At 52.8% G+C, this 14,548-nt stretch overlaps 1 protein-coding gene across 1 annotated transcript; it reads right to left on the reverse strand.

Moving 5' to 3' along the window:
* Window positions 1-1,643: 1,643 nt before the first annotated feature.
* On the reverse strand, window positions 1,644-9,181 carry LOC309877839 (5-hydroxytryptamine receptor 7-like; the record flags this gene model as incomplete). The annotated part of the gene is made up of 2 exons (XM_082759606.1): window positions 1,644-2,415; window positions 8,676-9,181. The coding sequence occupies 2 exons, from the start codon at window positions 9,179-9,181 to the stop codon at window positions 1,644-1,646; spliced, it is 1,278 nt and encodes a 425-aa protein (XP_082615732.1).
* Window positions 9,182-14,548: the final 5,367 nt, after the last annotated feature.

Below are 14,548 nucleotides of genomic sequence, written 5' to 3' on the forward strand. Positions count from 1 at the left end.
TCCAACCAAGCTAGGGAAGGGTGATGAGTAGCAAAATACACCAGGGTGACCAGGCACTGACATGGGAAAGAGGTTTAGCACACACTCATGTAGGGCCACAGATGAAGAAAGACGGTGAGGGTGTGCTCACACCTTGTCCTGCCTTGTTGTGTCCCTGGAATCTCTGGTTTGCAGGTTGTAAGGCCACAGGACATCACAGGGACACCGCCCAGGTTTTCCTGGGCAATGACATCCCTCCTAGGCAGAACATTGCAGGACACATCCTAAATACTGGCATATAACCAGGCAGTTCAGTGAGGTTGGGTTTTGTGCTGGTTCTGGACAGGAATATGGGACTGTGGAGTTGCACTCCTTGAGCAGAAGGGGCTAGGCTCTGAATGTGAAGCAGAACAACCGGACACCTTGCTGTTCCCAACCTCTTGGCCCCTTGGGACACTCCCAGTGGGTTTCAGCCAGTTGTCCTGCTCATTTGGAAACTTGCTGTGAATCTCCAGTTTAAACTGGACACCCTGTTGAAGAAAAACAAGGTCAAAAGCAAAGGGGGCTGCAGGAAGACAAGCCCTATCATCACATGAACATAAACCCAAATGCCCAAAGAAAATACACAGAAATAAAGAAACCAGTCTGTATTTTTTTTAAAAAAAGATACATCACTTTTAGTGTATTTTTTCAAGCTTGCTGGACATCATACTGAAGCACTGTAAAGCTGTCAGAGAAATTATATACTTTTTTCTGTTGTCAACCAAAGCGTGCTTTTATAGAGTCAATTAGCCACAAATTATGAACACACATCACTTGTCTGAGAATGAATTAGAGTACACCCCAGTGAACACATCCATTCTTTGCTCACTGGCCATCTCCCCGATGAGGACGCCATCCGACTGTCCTATCCAACCACAGAGGGAACTTGGTGTTCGGTCGTGCTGCATCCCACGAGCGTGCCTCTTTCACGTGCCGCAGTGCTACAGTGTGAGGGGAAGGAGGGTCATTGGTATTACGGCTCTGACGTGCAAACCTGGACACGAGCTCAGTGTGTAGAATGCAATCACATCGGTGGGAAGAGGTCCTAGAAGCTGGGATGTCACGAGTGCCTGGATCTACGATGGAGCCTGCAGCTGCTGTTGTAGCTGATAAGGGAACTGCGGCCAGCATCATCTTTACAGAGTACATCCTGTGCTCTCCACTGACCTTAGAGCCCTTTTCGAAGGTGGAGAGCCATAGTCTTATCAAGTGTTTTTTTTTTTGTTGTTTTGGTTGGTCGGGGGAGGAGTTGCTTTTCCTTTTTTTTTTTTTTTTTTATATATATATATATATTTTTTTTTTTTTTTAACAGATGGGAAAACCGAGGCACAGAGAGGTGGTGAGACTTGCCCACAGTTGGTGGTAGACCATGGATCCCCCCCGGTCTCAGCTCCCACCTGGGGCATGGTGAGAAGGGAAGGGTGCCCGCTCGTTCCCCCTCAGGGCAAGGAGAGCAGCATCTCCTCCTGGGGTGAGGGAAGGGGGCTGCTCTCAGCAATGACATCTGACAGGGGGCAACGGCACGCGTGGTTTCTTCCAGCCCTGAGGGGCAGAAGAAGCAAGGAACCTGAAATGGAGGGGCAGGAGTTCATCGGTCAGGCACTGAGCTAGAGGACACGGCTCTACAGGATGCATTCGTGCCTCTCTGTGGCTTTCAGGGCCTCGTGCATGCTGGCGGCGGAGAGCCTCCTGTTGATGTTCCTGTACCTACACCTCAGGAGGTTCCAGAAAGTAGTCCTCAAGTCTCGGTTAAAGAAAGCATAAATCAAGGGGTTGATGAGGGAGTTGGTGTACCCCAGCCAGAGCAGAGTCCTCTCCAGCCGCAGCGGCATGCAGCTGCAGTGGATGCCGCAGATAAAAGGCCGAGCCGTCGACATCAGGAAGAACGGGAGCCAGCAAAACGTGAAGGCCCCAACGATGATCCCGAGGGTCCTGGCCGCTTTCTGCTCCCGTTTGAAGATGGAAATGTTCTTTCGGTCTTGCCGCAGCAATTTGGAGAGGGTGGCGCACTCCTCCACCGCCTTGGTACGCTTGGAGCTGTGGTGGCCCCGGCTGGAGGCCTCCAGGCAGTAGACGCCCTCCTCTTCGTAGTGCTTGGGGAAATTCATGAAGCGGTGCTTCTCGGCACTCACCTTGGCGGCCTTGTAGATCCGGCTGTACATGACGAGCATGACGGCCATGGGGATGTAGAAGGCAACTCCCGTGGAGTAGACCGTGTACCCGAAGTCCTGGCTGATGAGGCAGACCCTCTCCACCGTGACGTTCTTGGCCCAGCCGAAGAGAGGAGGAAGGGTGATGGAGGCGGACAGGAGCCAAACGATGAAGACCATCTTGGCCATCAGCTTCCCGTTTTGTCTCACGGGGTATGTCAGCGGCCGGGTGATCCCCAGATACCTGGAAAAAGAAGAGTTGCAAAGCTTAGGGGAAGAGTTGCAGAACTTAGGAGGGTTGCAAGACATGATCGCACTTGGTTAGCACTGGGAGATTTTCATTCCTCATCAGCTTTCCCTACTCCATCACAGGAGAATTTCAGCCTGTAGAGGGAATAAGAAGTGAATTCCCCAAATGAAATTCACAAGCAGTGAATTCCCCAACTTCACACCCTTCAGCTCTCTAACCTAAAATCCCATTTCATTTTTTCTCCTCTGATTTCTTGCAGCCACCTCATTCATGACACAAGATGCCATTGAATTGCTGAGGTCAGTCTGGGCTCCACATAGCTTCCTTGGGATTAAAATATGTTAAGAAAGGCTTAGTTTTCTACCAGAACTATTTTATACAGAGAACTCACAACAAATTCCAGTGATGGCACGTAGCTCACTCCAACCTATTGCCCACCCAGGGAAACCCCCAGGGAGGAGGTGGGTGATCTGCAGCCTAATGCTTGCACACCGCAGTCAGTACAACACATCCAGCCTGCAATATTAGGGCAAACCCAAATGTTCCCGCAACATCTGCTGGAAAAGATATTTGGAAACCAAGATTGGAGCAAGAGCCTCTTGCAAACATCTGGAGCAGGCTGCTCCCACGGACAGCTGATTGCTCCTGAAGGGGTGGTGTCCCTGGGGAGTAAAATGGATGGGGGTCCCAGTGGGACATGCCAAAAGCACATGGTGACCCCTGGATTCATAAATTTTGACACCCGGAGTTATTAATCTTGTTAGTCTGATTGAAAGAGGATGGAGACAACATCAACCATCAGCTCCTGGTTAGACTACAGCACGTGATTTTGAAACATCCCCAGGCTTGGGAGGATTTGTATGACTTAGACATCGTGTCAGCTGTTAGTTGATAAGTTGCAGTTGCACACTAATAAATCAGCAGGGATTTGGCCACTGCCAGCCTGTGCTCCCACTGGAAAACCTCCTATTCCATCTCAATGAGTGCAGCAAAACCCTCCAGCTGTTGCGTGGTTTTGGGTTACAGCCTCTTTGCCTCAAACCCTGGCTGCTGTCAGGAATTTGTAGGCACTTTTAGGCAGGATCAAGTCACCTCTTAATTGCCTGGGATAAACTGGGTCAGGCCGGAGGGGAAGTGAGAACAGCAGCTGTATGGACAGTTTTTTGCTAAAAGCATTTCTGGGGAAGAATGGACTTTTCTGCCAAAAGGAAAATTTCTGCAGAGAATTGTACCCCTGATGTATCATTTTTTTTTTTTTTTTTTTTTCCCAACACTCAAACCATCTCATTGTAGGTGTTAGTAGATTTTTCTTCCCTTATTTTTCTCCCTTCTCCAATTCGTCCCCCAGGAGTGGAAAAAGAAATAATAACAAAAAAATCCAAGTCTCTGTTCCCTCCCCAGTGCCAAATAAATTCAAAGCCCAAACTATTCTCACCTGAATCCCAAATAAAATGAATTTTACTTCATTCGAAGAATTATTCTTTTTCTATTTTTGTCTGTATTTTCTTTAGCTGGTCTAAGTCACAAAACAAACAAAAAATACAAGCCAAGCACAACTCTACACACCCCCTGATGTTGTTTGAACACCCAGAGGTGGCACAGGCTGCAGGATGATGTTCGGGGGTGTGAATGCAATGCAACCTCTCAAGAAAGAGCTTTTAACCCCATAACCCTGTGGAAAACCTGTCTGCATCGGGAAGGATGAGACCTAGTGGGATGGAGATAGGCAACGAGGATGGTTTTAGTGCTGTACTTCCAAAAAATACCACCTCCTCCTTCCTGCCTGGTCTGAGCTCAGTGAGAATGGGACTGAAGGATTGGGGTGGAGAGATGCTACCCCAAATCCCTTCTGCTGCAGGCTCGGTGCCCTTTGAGCTGGGAGAGAACCATGCCCTACTGATGCATCTCCAAATTCAGCACCCAAAAATCACAGATCCAGGCCAAGAACTTTGCACGCTAATATCTGCTGCACCGTGTGATGCCCTTCGTTATGCCATCACCGAGGTTTCTTTAGAAGCCGATCCACCTGGGATTTGCTGAAACTTCAAGGAATTTACAAGCAAGCCCAGCAAAATGCACAGTGATGAGATTTAAAAGGCAGGACAAGCTGACACAATTCATCTGTGTGTGCCCTGTGCCACCACTGCTGGAGGACACGGGGCCGTTTTGGGGTCTCTGCCTATGGTTGTGATGAGAGACCAGCATCCACAGGAGGTGCGCTTGCACAGGCAGGCACTGGGATGCAAATCGAATTCCCTCGCTCTGATTCATTTGTGTGTGTGTGCGTTGCTGTTAATCAGGTTTAGCAGTAATCAGGTAACAAAAGCCAGTTCCTGGAACAGAGATTTGCTGGCAATTTGTGTGACTTTGTGGGACCGTGCCATGCTGAGTTGATGGTGACCACTTTTTTTGCCGTTCCACCAAAAATAAAACAACAAAAAGGGGATGTTTCACATCCCTGCTTCACTGGTGCAGCCCTAGCCTTGCCCCAGCCCCCTGGACCAGCCAATTCAGGACATTTATTCCAAGCTGAACAGCAACCACTGAATCCTTACACCAGGGATTAAACAACAAAGGGAAGCAAAACCTCTCCAAGATGCTGGGAGAGGACCAACCCGTACCCATGCAGGTCAGCTGAGCCTAAATGAACCCAGAGCTGAGGTTTCCTGCACCCCATTTTGCCATTTTTTGGCCAAGTTTAAGCTCCATATCTGCTTCCAGGCTTCATCCTGCTGAAGGAGAAGGGACCTCCAGGTGGAGGATGGTGGGCAGATGGGGGCCAAGTGCCCATGCCCAAGGCCAAGGATGGTGGGAGCACCCACGGGAGCTTCTCAGTAGGCTGGAGATGCAGCACAGGGACCCACCTGGCCTGGGACACACTCAGATGAAGGACACAGGAGAGGCAAACCAGAAAAGTGCATGTTTTTTTTTTTTCACCCTGACTCTTTCAGGAGGCATTCCTTCTACTGAGGACAACATCAGTTTGGAGCCTGCTGTCTGATTTTGGGTAGGAAACACTCACCAGGGTGAAGGGAGAGCTCCAGTCTCTTCCTGGAAAAGGGACAGAGACTTTTTCTTCCACCAAGAAAATTTTAAACACTTTGAGGGGCTTCTTTTATCAGTGGCTTGGCATTTTTACAGAGTTTCATCAAAAGCTGAACATCCGAACGTTTTTTTTTGTTTTATTTTTCCTTTTTTTTTTTTTTTTTTTTTTTTGGCAATAAAGAATCTATAACTTTGGCAGGCTTTTATATAAGAAAAATGTAAGAGAAAGATGGACGTTTCCAGCATTTTTATTTTTTTTTCTGATTTAAAAGAAAATCAATCAAACTCCCCGTCAGACAAGACTCTCTCTACCAGCTTCAATCAAGAGGCTTTTAGAAAGCGCTCTGCATTAATAATCAATAGTAGCAGCCCACGTTTTAATAGCGCCTGTCATCTTGGGCAAACCGAGCATCTTTTATACCTGAGCTAACCAAAGTGTGAGGACACTTTGGCCATCGATAAAATTTATGACCTCCTCTCTGGCAGGGGCAGGCAGCTGCCTGATGGTGCGGACCACATCGCCATCAGGACAGGGCTAGAGGAAGCATTGATGCTATTAGACGATCTTTAAGGTCATTAAATGATCTTGAAGGTCCCTTCCAACCCAAACCATCTGTGACTCGATGATTCTGTGCATCCCAGGATATGCCGAGGGAAGGAAGTACCGGTGCTGTCCCTCTTCTTTCTTGCAGGGAGGGAGAAATTGGGAACTGGTGGAAATTTCAGTAAGCCCCCCCGCTGAACAGCCATTTCATCTCTTTTGGAGCAAGTGTTGGAGGTTCTGTGCGAGCTCTGCAACCCTTTTGTTTTAGCTCTGCTTTGCATCAGCACAGAAGCTGAAATGTCTGCTTCTGGGATAAGCCCCAGATCCTGCCCATCCCAAGGCCAGGAGAAGCAATGAGGATTTTGGGGGTGCTCAGTGCAATCCCTGCAGCCCGCAGCTTGTTCCTTGGGATCCCTGGTGCAGAAAGTAGTGGGATGGTGCCCTGGCCACCTGCTCCTCCTCAAGGGCATCAGAGGACATCCCAAATATTCCCCTTCCCTCCTCGAGCATGGGATGGACTGAGCCCATCCAGCCATCCAAGCCTGAGGTGGGCACTGCCATTGGGACATCCACCCCGTGCCATTGCTCTTCTGGCCCTCCCTTGGCTGAAATTACAGCCTTTTACTCTTTTTCTCATGTCCTCTGCTCAAAAAACATCTCTGAAAATTCCTCTCACGCTGCTCAACTTCAACACTTTTGGCAGGGGGATGAAGGTCTGGGAGCAAATGCCTCCCGACACGGCACGGTCCCTGCGTGGATGCACACAAGGAGCGAGCCCGTGCCAGGAGAGCCGGGCTCTGCAGCAGCCTCCTGCCCTCCCAGCTCCTTCCTCCATCACCCCGCTGAGAGGTCTGCAGCACAGAAGGGTCAAGATTTGTCTAAAAGTACCAAAACCCATGCTGGTTCCTTCACTGCAGCTCCCTTTTCCTCACTGGCACCCAAAAAGGACAGCGGGGCTTGCACAGCCAGCACCGGAGATGCTGCAGCAGGGCTCAGCGTGAGATGGGTGCAGGGTGCTGGCAGCATTTTTGGGATGCTGCCCTGCTCTGGGACTCCTCAAAGCCCCCCGAAGCTTGTCTGGGTGTGCTGGGCAGGGGTGAGCCCCCAAAAAGTTGGGTGCCCACAAGCACCTCCATCATTTCCCGGTGGAAGGAGGCCGTGCCGCGGGCTGCAGGGATGGGTTGTAATGGTTGTCCTAAAGGGTCTGTCCTGGGTGGTGTGTTTGGGATGGGGGTCTCTGAAGGAGGGATGGGGAATGAAGATGGGGAGGAAAGGAAAGGAAAGGAAAGGAAAGGAAAGGAAAGGAAAGGAAAGGAAAGGAAAGGAAAGGAAAGGAAAGGAAAGGAAAGGAAAGGAAAGGAAAGGAAAGGAAAGGAAAGGAAAGGAAAGGAAAGGAAAGGAAAGGAAAGGAAAGGAAAGGAAAGGAAAGGAAAATTTGGAAAAAGGAAAATTTGGAAAGCAAAGCCAATCTGATTCATACGTAGCTGCTGCTTTGCTCCTCACTCATCCAGAGGAGACGTTCATGTATCCCACTGCTGCATTTGCTCTCTTCCCTCTCACCAAGGCAGACTTTTCTCCTGGCTACACCAGCTTTTTAGGAACAGGCTGTTTATGTTACCACGGCAGGTCCAGCAGCAGAGCAGGACCTCTCTGTGTGGTCAGTCGGGGATTTTGCTCAGCAAACCTGCTGCGGGAGCAGGGGAGAAGGCTTGGGAGCGTGAGATGCTGCTCGCTGCTGCAGCAGCAGGGTTTTCCCTGGCCTTTCTGCTTTGTCAGCTGGTGCCACACTGGGATGGCGAGCCACCAGGGTGCTGGCATGGCCACCGTGGCCAGGACATGAGCAAGGGTGGCCGCAAAAACCAGCTCACGGCTGGAGGCACGCAGGCTCCATCCCTCCCTGAGCTGTTATCACCAACCAGCCCGGCTCGCGGTGCCAGCACAAACCAAACCAACCCCCCCAAAGAAAGCCAGCGAGCGCATCAGATCTGGATCCATCCCACCGGCTCGTCAGCACAATGTCCCTAATGACGCAGCTGCTATAATTAGCCCCACGGGGGTGCTGGCTTGTCCAAGTCTCGCCAGTTTGCCAGACGGGCTCGGCCTTTCCCTCTCCACTCGAGGTGTGGGAGCTGAAGCCAACGACACCCCACAAATGCACTCATTGGGCTACACCAGGGGGTTCTGGATTTGGGGTATCAGGGGGTTCTGGATTTGGGGTGGGCTGGGGGAGCTGCTGGCACCCTTGGCCAAGGCATGAGGCCAGGGAGCAGCAGAGCATCCCACAGGACTGGGCTCCTGATGCTCCATCCCTGGATTTTCACAGTGCATGCACTTTTTAAAAAATCTGTTGAATGCTTTTATGGGCCAACCTCCTTCCACCGAGCTGTGGATGGGCAAAGTCTCTCCTCTAGGCTCTGTTCCACCAGCCAGGGACGAACACGAAGCAGCCGCACAGAGGGGGAGGACTAAGCAAGGACTTAGAGAAGTTACCCAAGAAAGCACCTTGAGCTCGGCCCCTCCAAAGGGCCCCTAATCCGTACAGAAAGCCCTCACCCACCTCCCACACCCAGAAAACACACGCAGCAGCACCGACCCAAGGCGAACAAAATCCTGGTGGCCCCCGACCAAATATTAAAGCCTGCGTGGCATCCGCCTCCCCCCTTACCTGTCCACGCTGATGATGCACAAGGTCATGATGGAGGCGGTGCAGCACATCACGTCCATGGCGATGAAGACGTTGCAGAACACCTTCCCGAAGAGCCACTCTCCCCCCAGCAGGTCGGTGATGGTCACGAAAGGCATGACAGCGAAGGCCACCGACAGGTCGGCGGCCGCCAGGGACACCACCAGGTAGTTGGAGGGCTGCCGGAGCTTCTTGACGATGCAGACGGAGATGATGACCAGCCCGTTGCCCGCGATGGTGGTGAGGATGATGATGGAGAGCACGGCTCCGATGACGATCTTCTCGGTGTCCCCATAGAGCAGGATCTCCTCGCCGCAGTCCGTGGCGTTGGTGAGGTTGGAGGAGGGCAGCTCTGGCTCGGCTGAGGAGGGTTCCTCAGGCATGAAGGGATTCGGGAGAGCTTTCCGAGCCGGGTGCTGCTGCTCTGCGTTCCCCACGAAGAGAAGGTGCTGCTCCAGAAACCTCCTGGGGCCAGCCCTCAGCAGCATGCTCCGAGCTCCCCGCGGCGGGCAGCGGCTTCCTCCCAGCAGTGACACCTCCGCCGACAAACCAGAACATTTTATCGCAAACGGGCTACGAAAATAAAATCCCCCCACCTCCTTCCTCCTTTCCCCAGCCCTCTCTCTTTTCCCCCAGAGCTGCGGCTTCCCAAATCTGCGCGAAGGCGCGCGGTTTTGCGGGAGGCTGCTCGGGGAGAGCTCGCCCCCCACTTTTCAAGCAGCACAGGCTGCCCGCTCCATCTGCAATGGCTGCTTAATTGCCTGATTTTCCAGCAGGACAGACCCCAGCGGATAATTGTCATTGCCTGTCTTTCCTTGCTGCCGAGCCGTGATGCTGCTCAAGGCGTAAATCCGTGCAGACGCCCTGCACCTCCAGCCACGTTCCCCCCCGTGTGAGCACAGGAGAGGGGGTGACAACGCAGCCAGGGCTGCAAAAACCCTTGCCCACACATCTCTTGAGGGTGTCAGCACACAAATTTTAGCCCCACAACCACAAACCCGTGCACTGGGGTGTCAGGGTAGCGCACCGTGCCGTACACACGGGTAGCATCACTGCCCTGGGTACCACGCAGGTCAGGGTTTCCCGGAGCCCTGGGCATCCCCCCCAAGCACACGGGAGCCCCCACGAGCACAGCCACGCTCCCACCCCAGTCCTCATCCCTTGTGGGTATTTCCCAGCCATCGGTGGGGAAACTTTGGGGTAGGGCTCGCCCGGTGCAGGGCTCCGAGCATCCCGCACAACCCGCATCTCGCTGCTTCAGAGCCCCCTTTTTCCCCTCGAATTGGGCTTTAATAAACCTAAATCATCTCGCAGCCCCCTCCTGCCCTTCCCATTCTCCCCTCCCGGGGCGATGGGGGTCCCGTTACCTGTGCCGAGGGGGTGAGACATCCTCCAAGCGAGCCCCTGCGAGCTCCGGGCAGGCGAAAAAGCGAAGAGCCACCCCCGGAGCATCCTCCTTCCCTCCCCGGTCCCTCCCACCGCCCCTCCCAGGCAGGGACCCCGATGCTCCAGGCTCTGCCCGAGCCCCTGGGGGACAGCAAGGATCACAGAGAGGTTTGGGGATGAGAGCAAAATTCGGGTCCTTGCACCCTACAGGAACCTGGGGACCCGGAGCGCAGGGCTGGGATTTGGGCAGCTGCCCCTGGATGCGATCCTGCGGCGAGGAGAAGCCTGTGAGAGTGAAATCAGGCTCTGGGGGCGTGCAGGATCGGGAGCTGCCTTCCCTGCTTTTTTTTTTTTTCCAGGATTATTTTGCAGGAGGGGGTTTCTTTCCCCTCTCCATGCCTTTGTTCCTGCTGGTAGGAGGTCCTGCGCTCCCTTGGCTGGGGGATGAGCCTTTTCCTCACCCCAGTGAAATGGAAGCAGAGAGGAAAACCAAACCAGGCAGGAGCACACCGATCCCTCCACCAGCTCCCCCTTGCTAAATGCTTCGTGGATGCTTTGGTGCCGGGATTCCTCCGGTTTTTAAACCTGGGGCAAAAGCAGGGGAGAGAAGTCTCCTTTTTGGGAGGGGGACGACAACGTGGGTACCATCCTGCACCCCTCGGGAGAGGAGCACACGAGCTGCTGGCACATTTGGGACGTGTTTCCCGGTGCCCTGCCGTGTGCTGAGCACTGGGGGAACACGAGGGTGGATTTCCCTCTTAGGGGACAGGACGGGATGCTCCTGATGCCCAGACAACCTGCCGGCCCCATCCTGACACCTGCTGGAAAAACTCACCCTGCGTTTCCAGAGAGAAAGGCAGGGCTGCAGAACTCCCTGCCGTGGGATGGAAAGGTTTTGCTGTGTCAAAAAGCCACAAAAACTCACCCCAAAATAATCCCATCCAACTGGGAGGGGTTTTTCCAGCTTCCCTGGAAGTGCTTTTAAAGCCTTGTGGCCTCTCTGCTCTGTTTCACCCCCTATAAGCTGCCTGCAACAGCTTCGGGGAGCAGGGTTAACCCCCCTCTCTCCCCTCCCAGCCCCATTTTTGTACATTTTATGCCTTCCAACATCCCTGCAGCTCGGGGGACTACGAAAGAAAGGTTTTTACCCCTTTTCTAGGTGGGATGAGCAGCTCTGATAATTCAGCAAAACCCTGGAAAAGCATGGGATGGCTCAGGGGACTCACAGTGAGCACCTGGGGGCATCTTCTTATGGGGGCTGGCGGCTGATTTTGGGGGAAACAGGAGGGAAAAAGCCAATCATGCAAAGGAAGGATTAAAAGTCATAATAATAATAATTAAACCTTCTCGCTGAAAGCCTTAGCGAGATGTTTCTTTAACTGCAGGCCGCGATGACCTTGCTAAGACACTTGCTTCTGGGGCACTCTGGGAAGCGCTAATTGCATTTAATGGCAATTAGGGGAGGAAGTGGGCAGGGCACCTTTAGCTGCTTACTGCAGCCTTGGCTGGGCAGGGAGCGGAGGGCTGGGGGAGCTGGGAGAGCGATGGATGAACCCAGCAGAAAATCAAGCTGGAGATGCCAAGTAGCCATGGTCCAAAGCCCTTCTTGAGGGCAAGGCAAGGGTTTGGAGAAGCAAGTCCGGGTTCAGCTTCTCCGTGCCACACGAAGGCAGTGCCCAAATCCTTGCCCGGCTGTCTTCTTCCATCTTCCACGTAGGAGCAGCTATTTTAGCTATTAGTTGTTCCCATTAATTCCTATTAACTCTAATGGCAAGGTGATAGGCGCGGTTATTAATATGCAAATGTTGAGAAATCTCATTAACTCCCAGGTCCTCCAGCTCTCCAAGTCTGTAGGATTAGCATCCCAAGGCTGGCATCGCAGGTGTTGACATTTCTCCCTCCGAGCATGCAGAGATGGGTGAAATTAATCTCTTGGTGCCTTCAAGGAGCATCAGCACGGGCTGCTCTTGCCTCCAGACACCCCAGGGAGCATCCAAATCCACCCAGATTTGGAACCAGAGGGGCTAAACCCACCGTCACGGAGGGGTGGCCAACAACCTGACCACGTGCAGACCATTTTATGCTTTCTGCACAAAATCCTTTTTCCATCAAAGGGAAAGACAAAGCAGATTTGGGAAGCTAATGACCTAATAGTGACTTAAAACACTCAGAGTTGGCTCTATGATTTTATTTTATTATTATTTTTTTTTCCTGCTGGACCTTTCCCAAAATAGTCAGGAAACAAAAATAATCTGGAAAAAAAAATGTTTTGGGCTATACTAAAGGCACCCCATGCATTGTGCTGGGGTGCAGCTGGGAACCTCGCAGGAAAACACCATCCAGAGGAGCTGTGCACATAACTCATCTCAGAAAATCACATTTTTTTGCTGAAGAAGCAGCCACACTCCCTCTGCTGGAGCCTGCACACACAGCCTGAAGCTGTCTGCGCCCTTGGGTGAGCCCCCAGGGCTCTGAAAGGCACCTTGGGGAGCTTTGAGGGGCAGAAGGTGCCTATGAGGGGGGCTAAATCCTGGTGGGGCTGATGAAGCAAGCGGAGAGAAAGCGAAAAGCCTGCAATTAAAGAGGAAAAGGTGAGAAATGAGCACCTGGCTGGAGTTCCCAGCACAAACCCTTCAGCCCCACAGCTCTGGCTCGCAGCCCCGGGCACCCGTTTGCCAACTTCTCATTAGCAAGCTGCTCTCGTTAGAGCTCATTTCTGGCTCCAAGTGATGGCCAAGTGGGGGAGATGCACCGTCCCCACCTGCTGCTCTCCCATCTCCAAAGGGTAGAGCCTGATTTCAGGTGTCCGCAGCGAGGTGGGTGCTGATTTCATTTTTGGGGGGCCGAGATAAAGGCACCATACATCCCCCCTCAACAAGAGTGATGAAATTACGCCTCCGTCCTACCCAAATTTGAGCTGGAGAGGAGCAGGTGGTGCAGAAAAAGTATTCCTGGACCAGCTTCTTCCAAATATCGGCAGGATGAGGCCGGGGGAGAGCAGCAGGGAGGCTCCCGAGGATGCTCCCCCCAAGCTGGGTGCCCAAGTGCCCAGGAGAGCCCCCAGGGGTGGGCTGGAGGCGGTGGGAGCCTCCCTCGTGTGCTGGAGCAAAGCTGGCAGCTTTGACAGCCAAAAAAACCTTCCTTGTCTTCTTCTGTCTGTCCCCTAGATGGCACCTGCTCGCAGCAGATTAAATTCCTGGTGAAAAACAGCGGGTTTGGGTGCCTGGGAGGGGGAAAAATGCAAACAGCAACAAAACAGGAAAAGCAAACAAACAAGAAACGCCCCAAACACAAAATAATAATAACAATAATAATAATACAATCCAGAATTGAGGCCCTGTTGTCTCTTACAGCTGGAAGTTGAGCTATCTGACCCCTGCATTGTTTTCATCTGCTTTTCCCTCTGGGTGCTCAATTCCCCAGCAAACTCCACTGACAGAAGGAGCTGAGCCCCATCTGGGGGCAGCAATGGACTCCACCACAGACCTGGCTCACCCCAGGGAAATATTTTAGTCCTTTATAGGGATAGGAAACCCAGAAAGGGAGGAATACACCAACTGTGTTTTGATTTTAAATCAAATCAGGACATCAGGAGGGGAATCGTGCTGACACGCTCCTTGGGTCAGCGAGCAAAGCCCAGAAGCAGCCACCCTAAAAGCTCCCCCTGTCTCCGTGCTCCCATGCCAAGACCTGCTATAGGGAAAAACCAGCGCTGACAGTCCCACAGACTGCATCCGTGGGGCCTGACGCCTCTCTAAGCCCTTTATCCTTGTTATTTTTGGCCCAAGGGTGTTTAAACCCTGCTGGCAGCATCCTGGTGGGGAAGGATGGATGAGGTGGAGGGGACACGTCCCCAGCTGACCCCTTCCTTCCTGGGCTGGGACCTGCACCAAAGGGTGCTGACGTGCCAGCAGACTATTATTAGGCTTTGTTTTAGCAGGGCACCTCGCAGGACAGGATCCTGCCAGGCTGCCCGGGGTCTCAAGTGGATGCCCAGCAGCTAAATGTCCCCGCAGTGACAGCCAGAGGTGACAGAGGTGTCCTGCCCACCCCGTATCCCCTCCCCGGCTTCTCCAGGTTGCTCCTGTGCCCCCTGAAGGGATTTGGGGCTGTCCTGGGCATCACCACTGGAGGAAGACAGCTGGGAGAGCAAAAGGATGCTGTGGCTTTTCCCTTGGGGGCTGCTGAATTAGCAAAACATCCCAAAACTCTGAGGCATGAAGGTCTGCGAGGCTGGGTGGCAGCTGGCTTCACCTTCCCCATGGAGCCCAACTGTTCATAGTTTGTAGGGTCTGACCTTCCCCCCAGCCTCTGCTACAACCTTGTGCATGGCAAAGCCTCCCCATTGCCATGCCAGAGCAAGTTTTTGGCTTTGGCAGCCCAGGAGAGGCCTCCTGCAGCAGCACACAGCACCCAGCTCTCCTCACCTCCCCACGATGTCCCACACCCACCCCAAAGCCCCTCAAGGT

The sequence above is a fragment of the Aythya marila genome, assembly GCF_965140915.1.
Source record: "Aythya marila genome assembly, chromosome: 4".
NCBI classification, from domain to species: Eukaryota; Metazoa; Chordata; class Aves; order Anseriformes; family Anatidae; genus Aythya; species Aythya marila.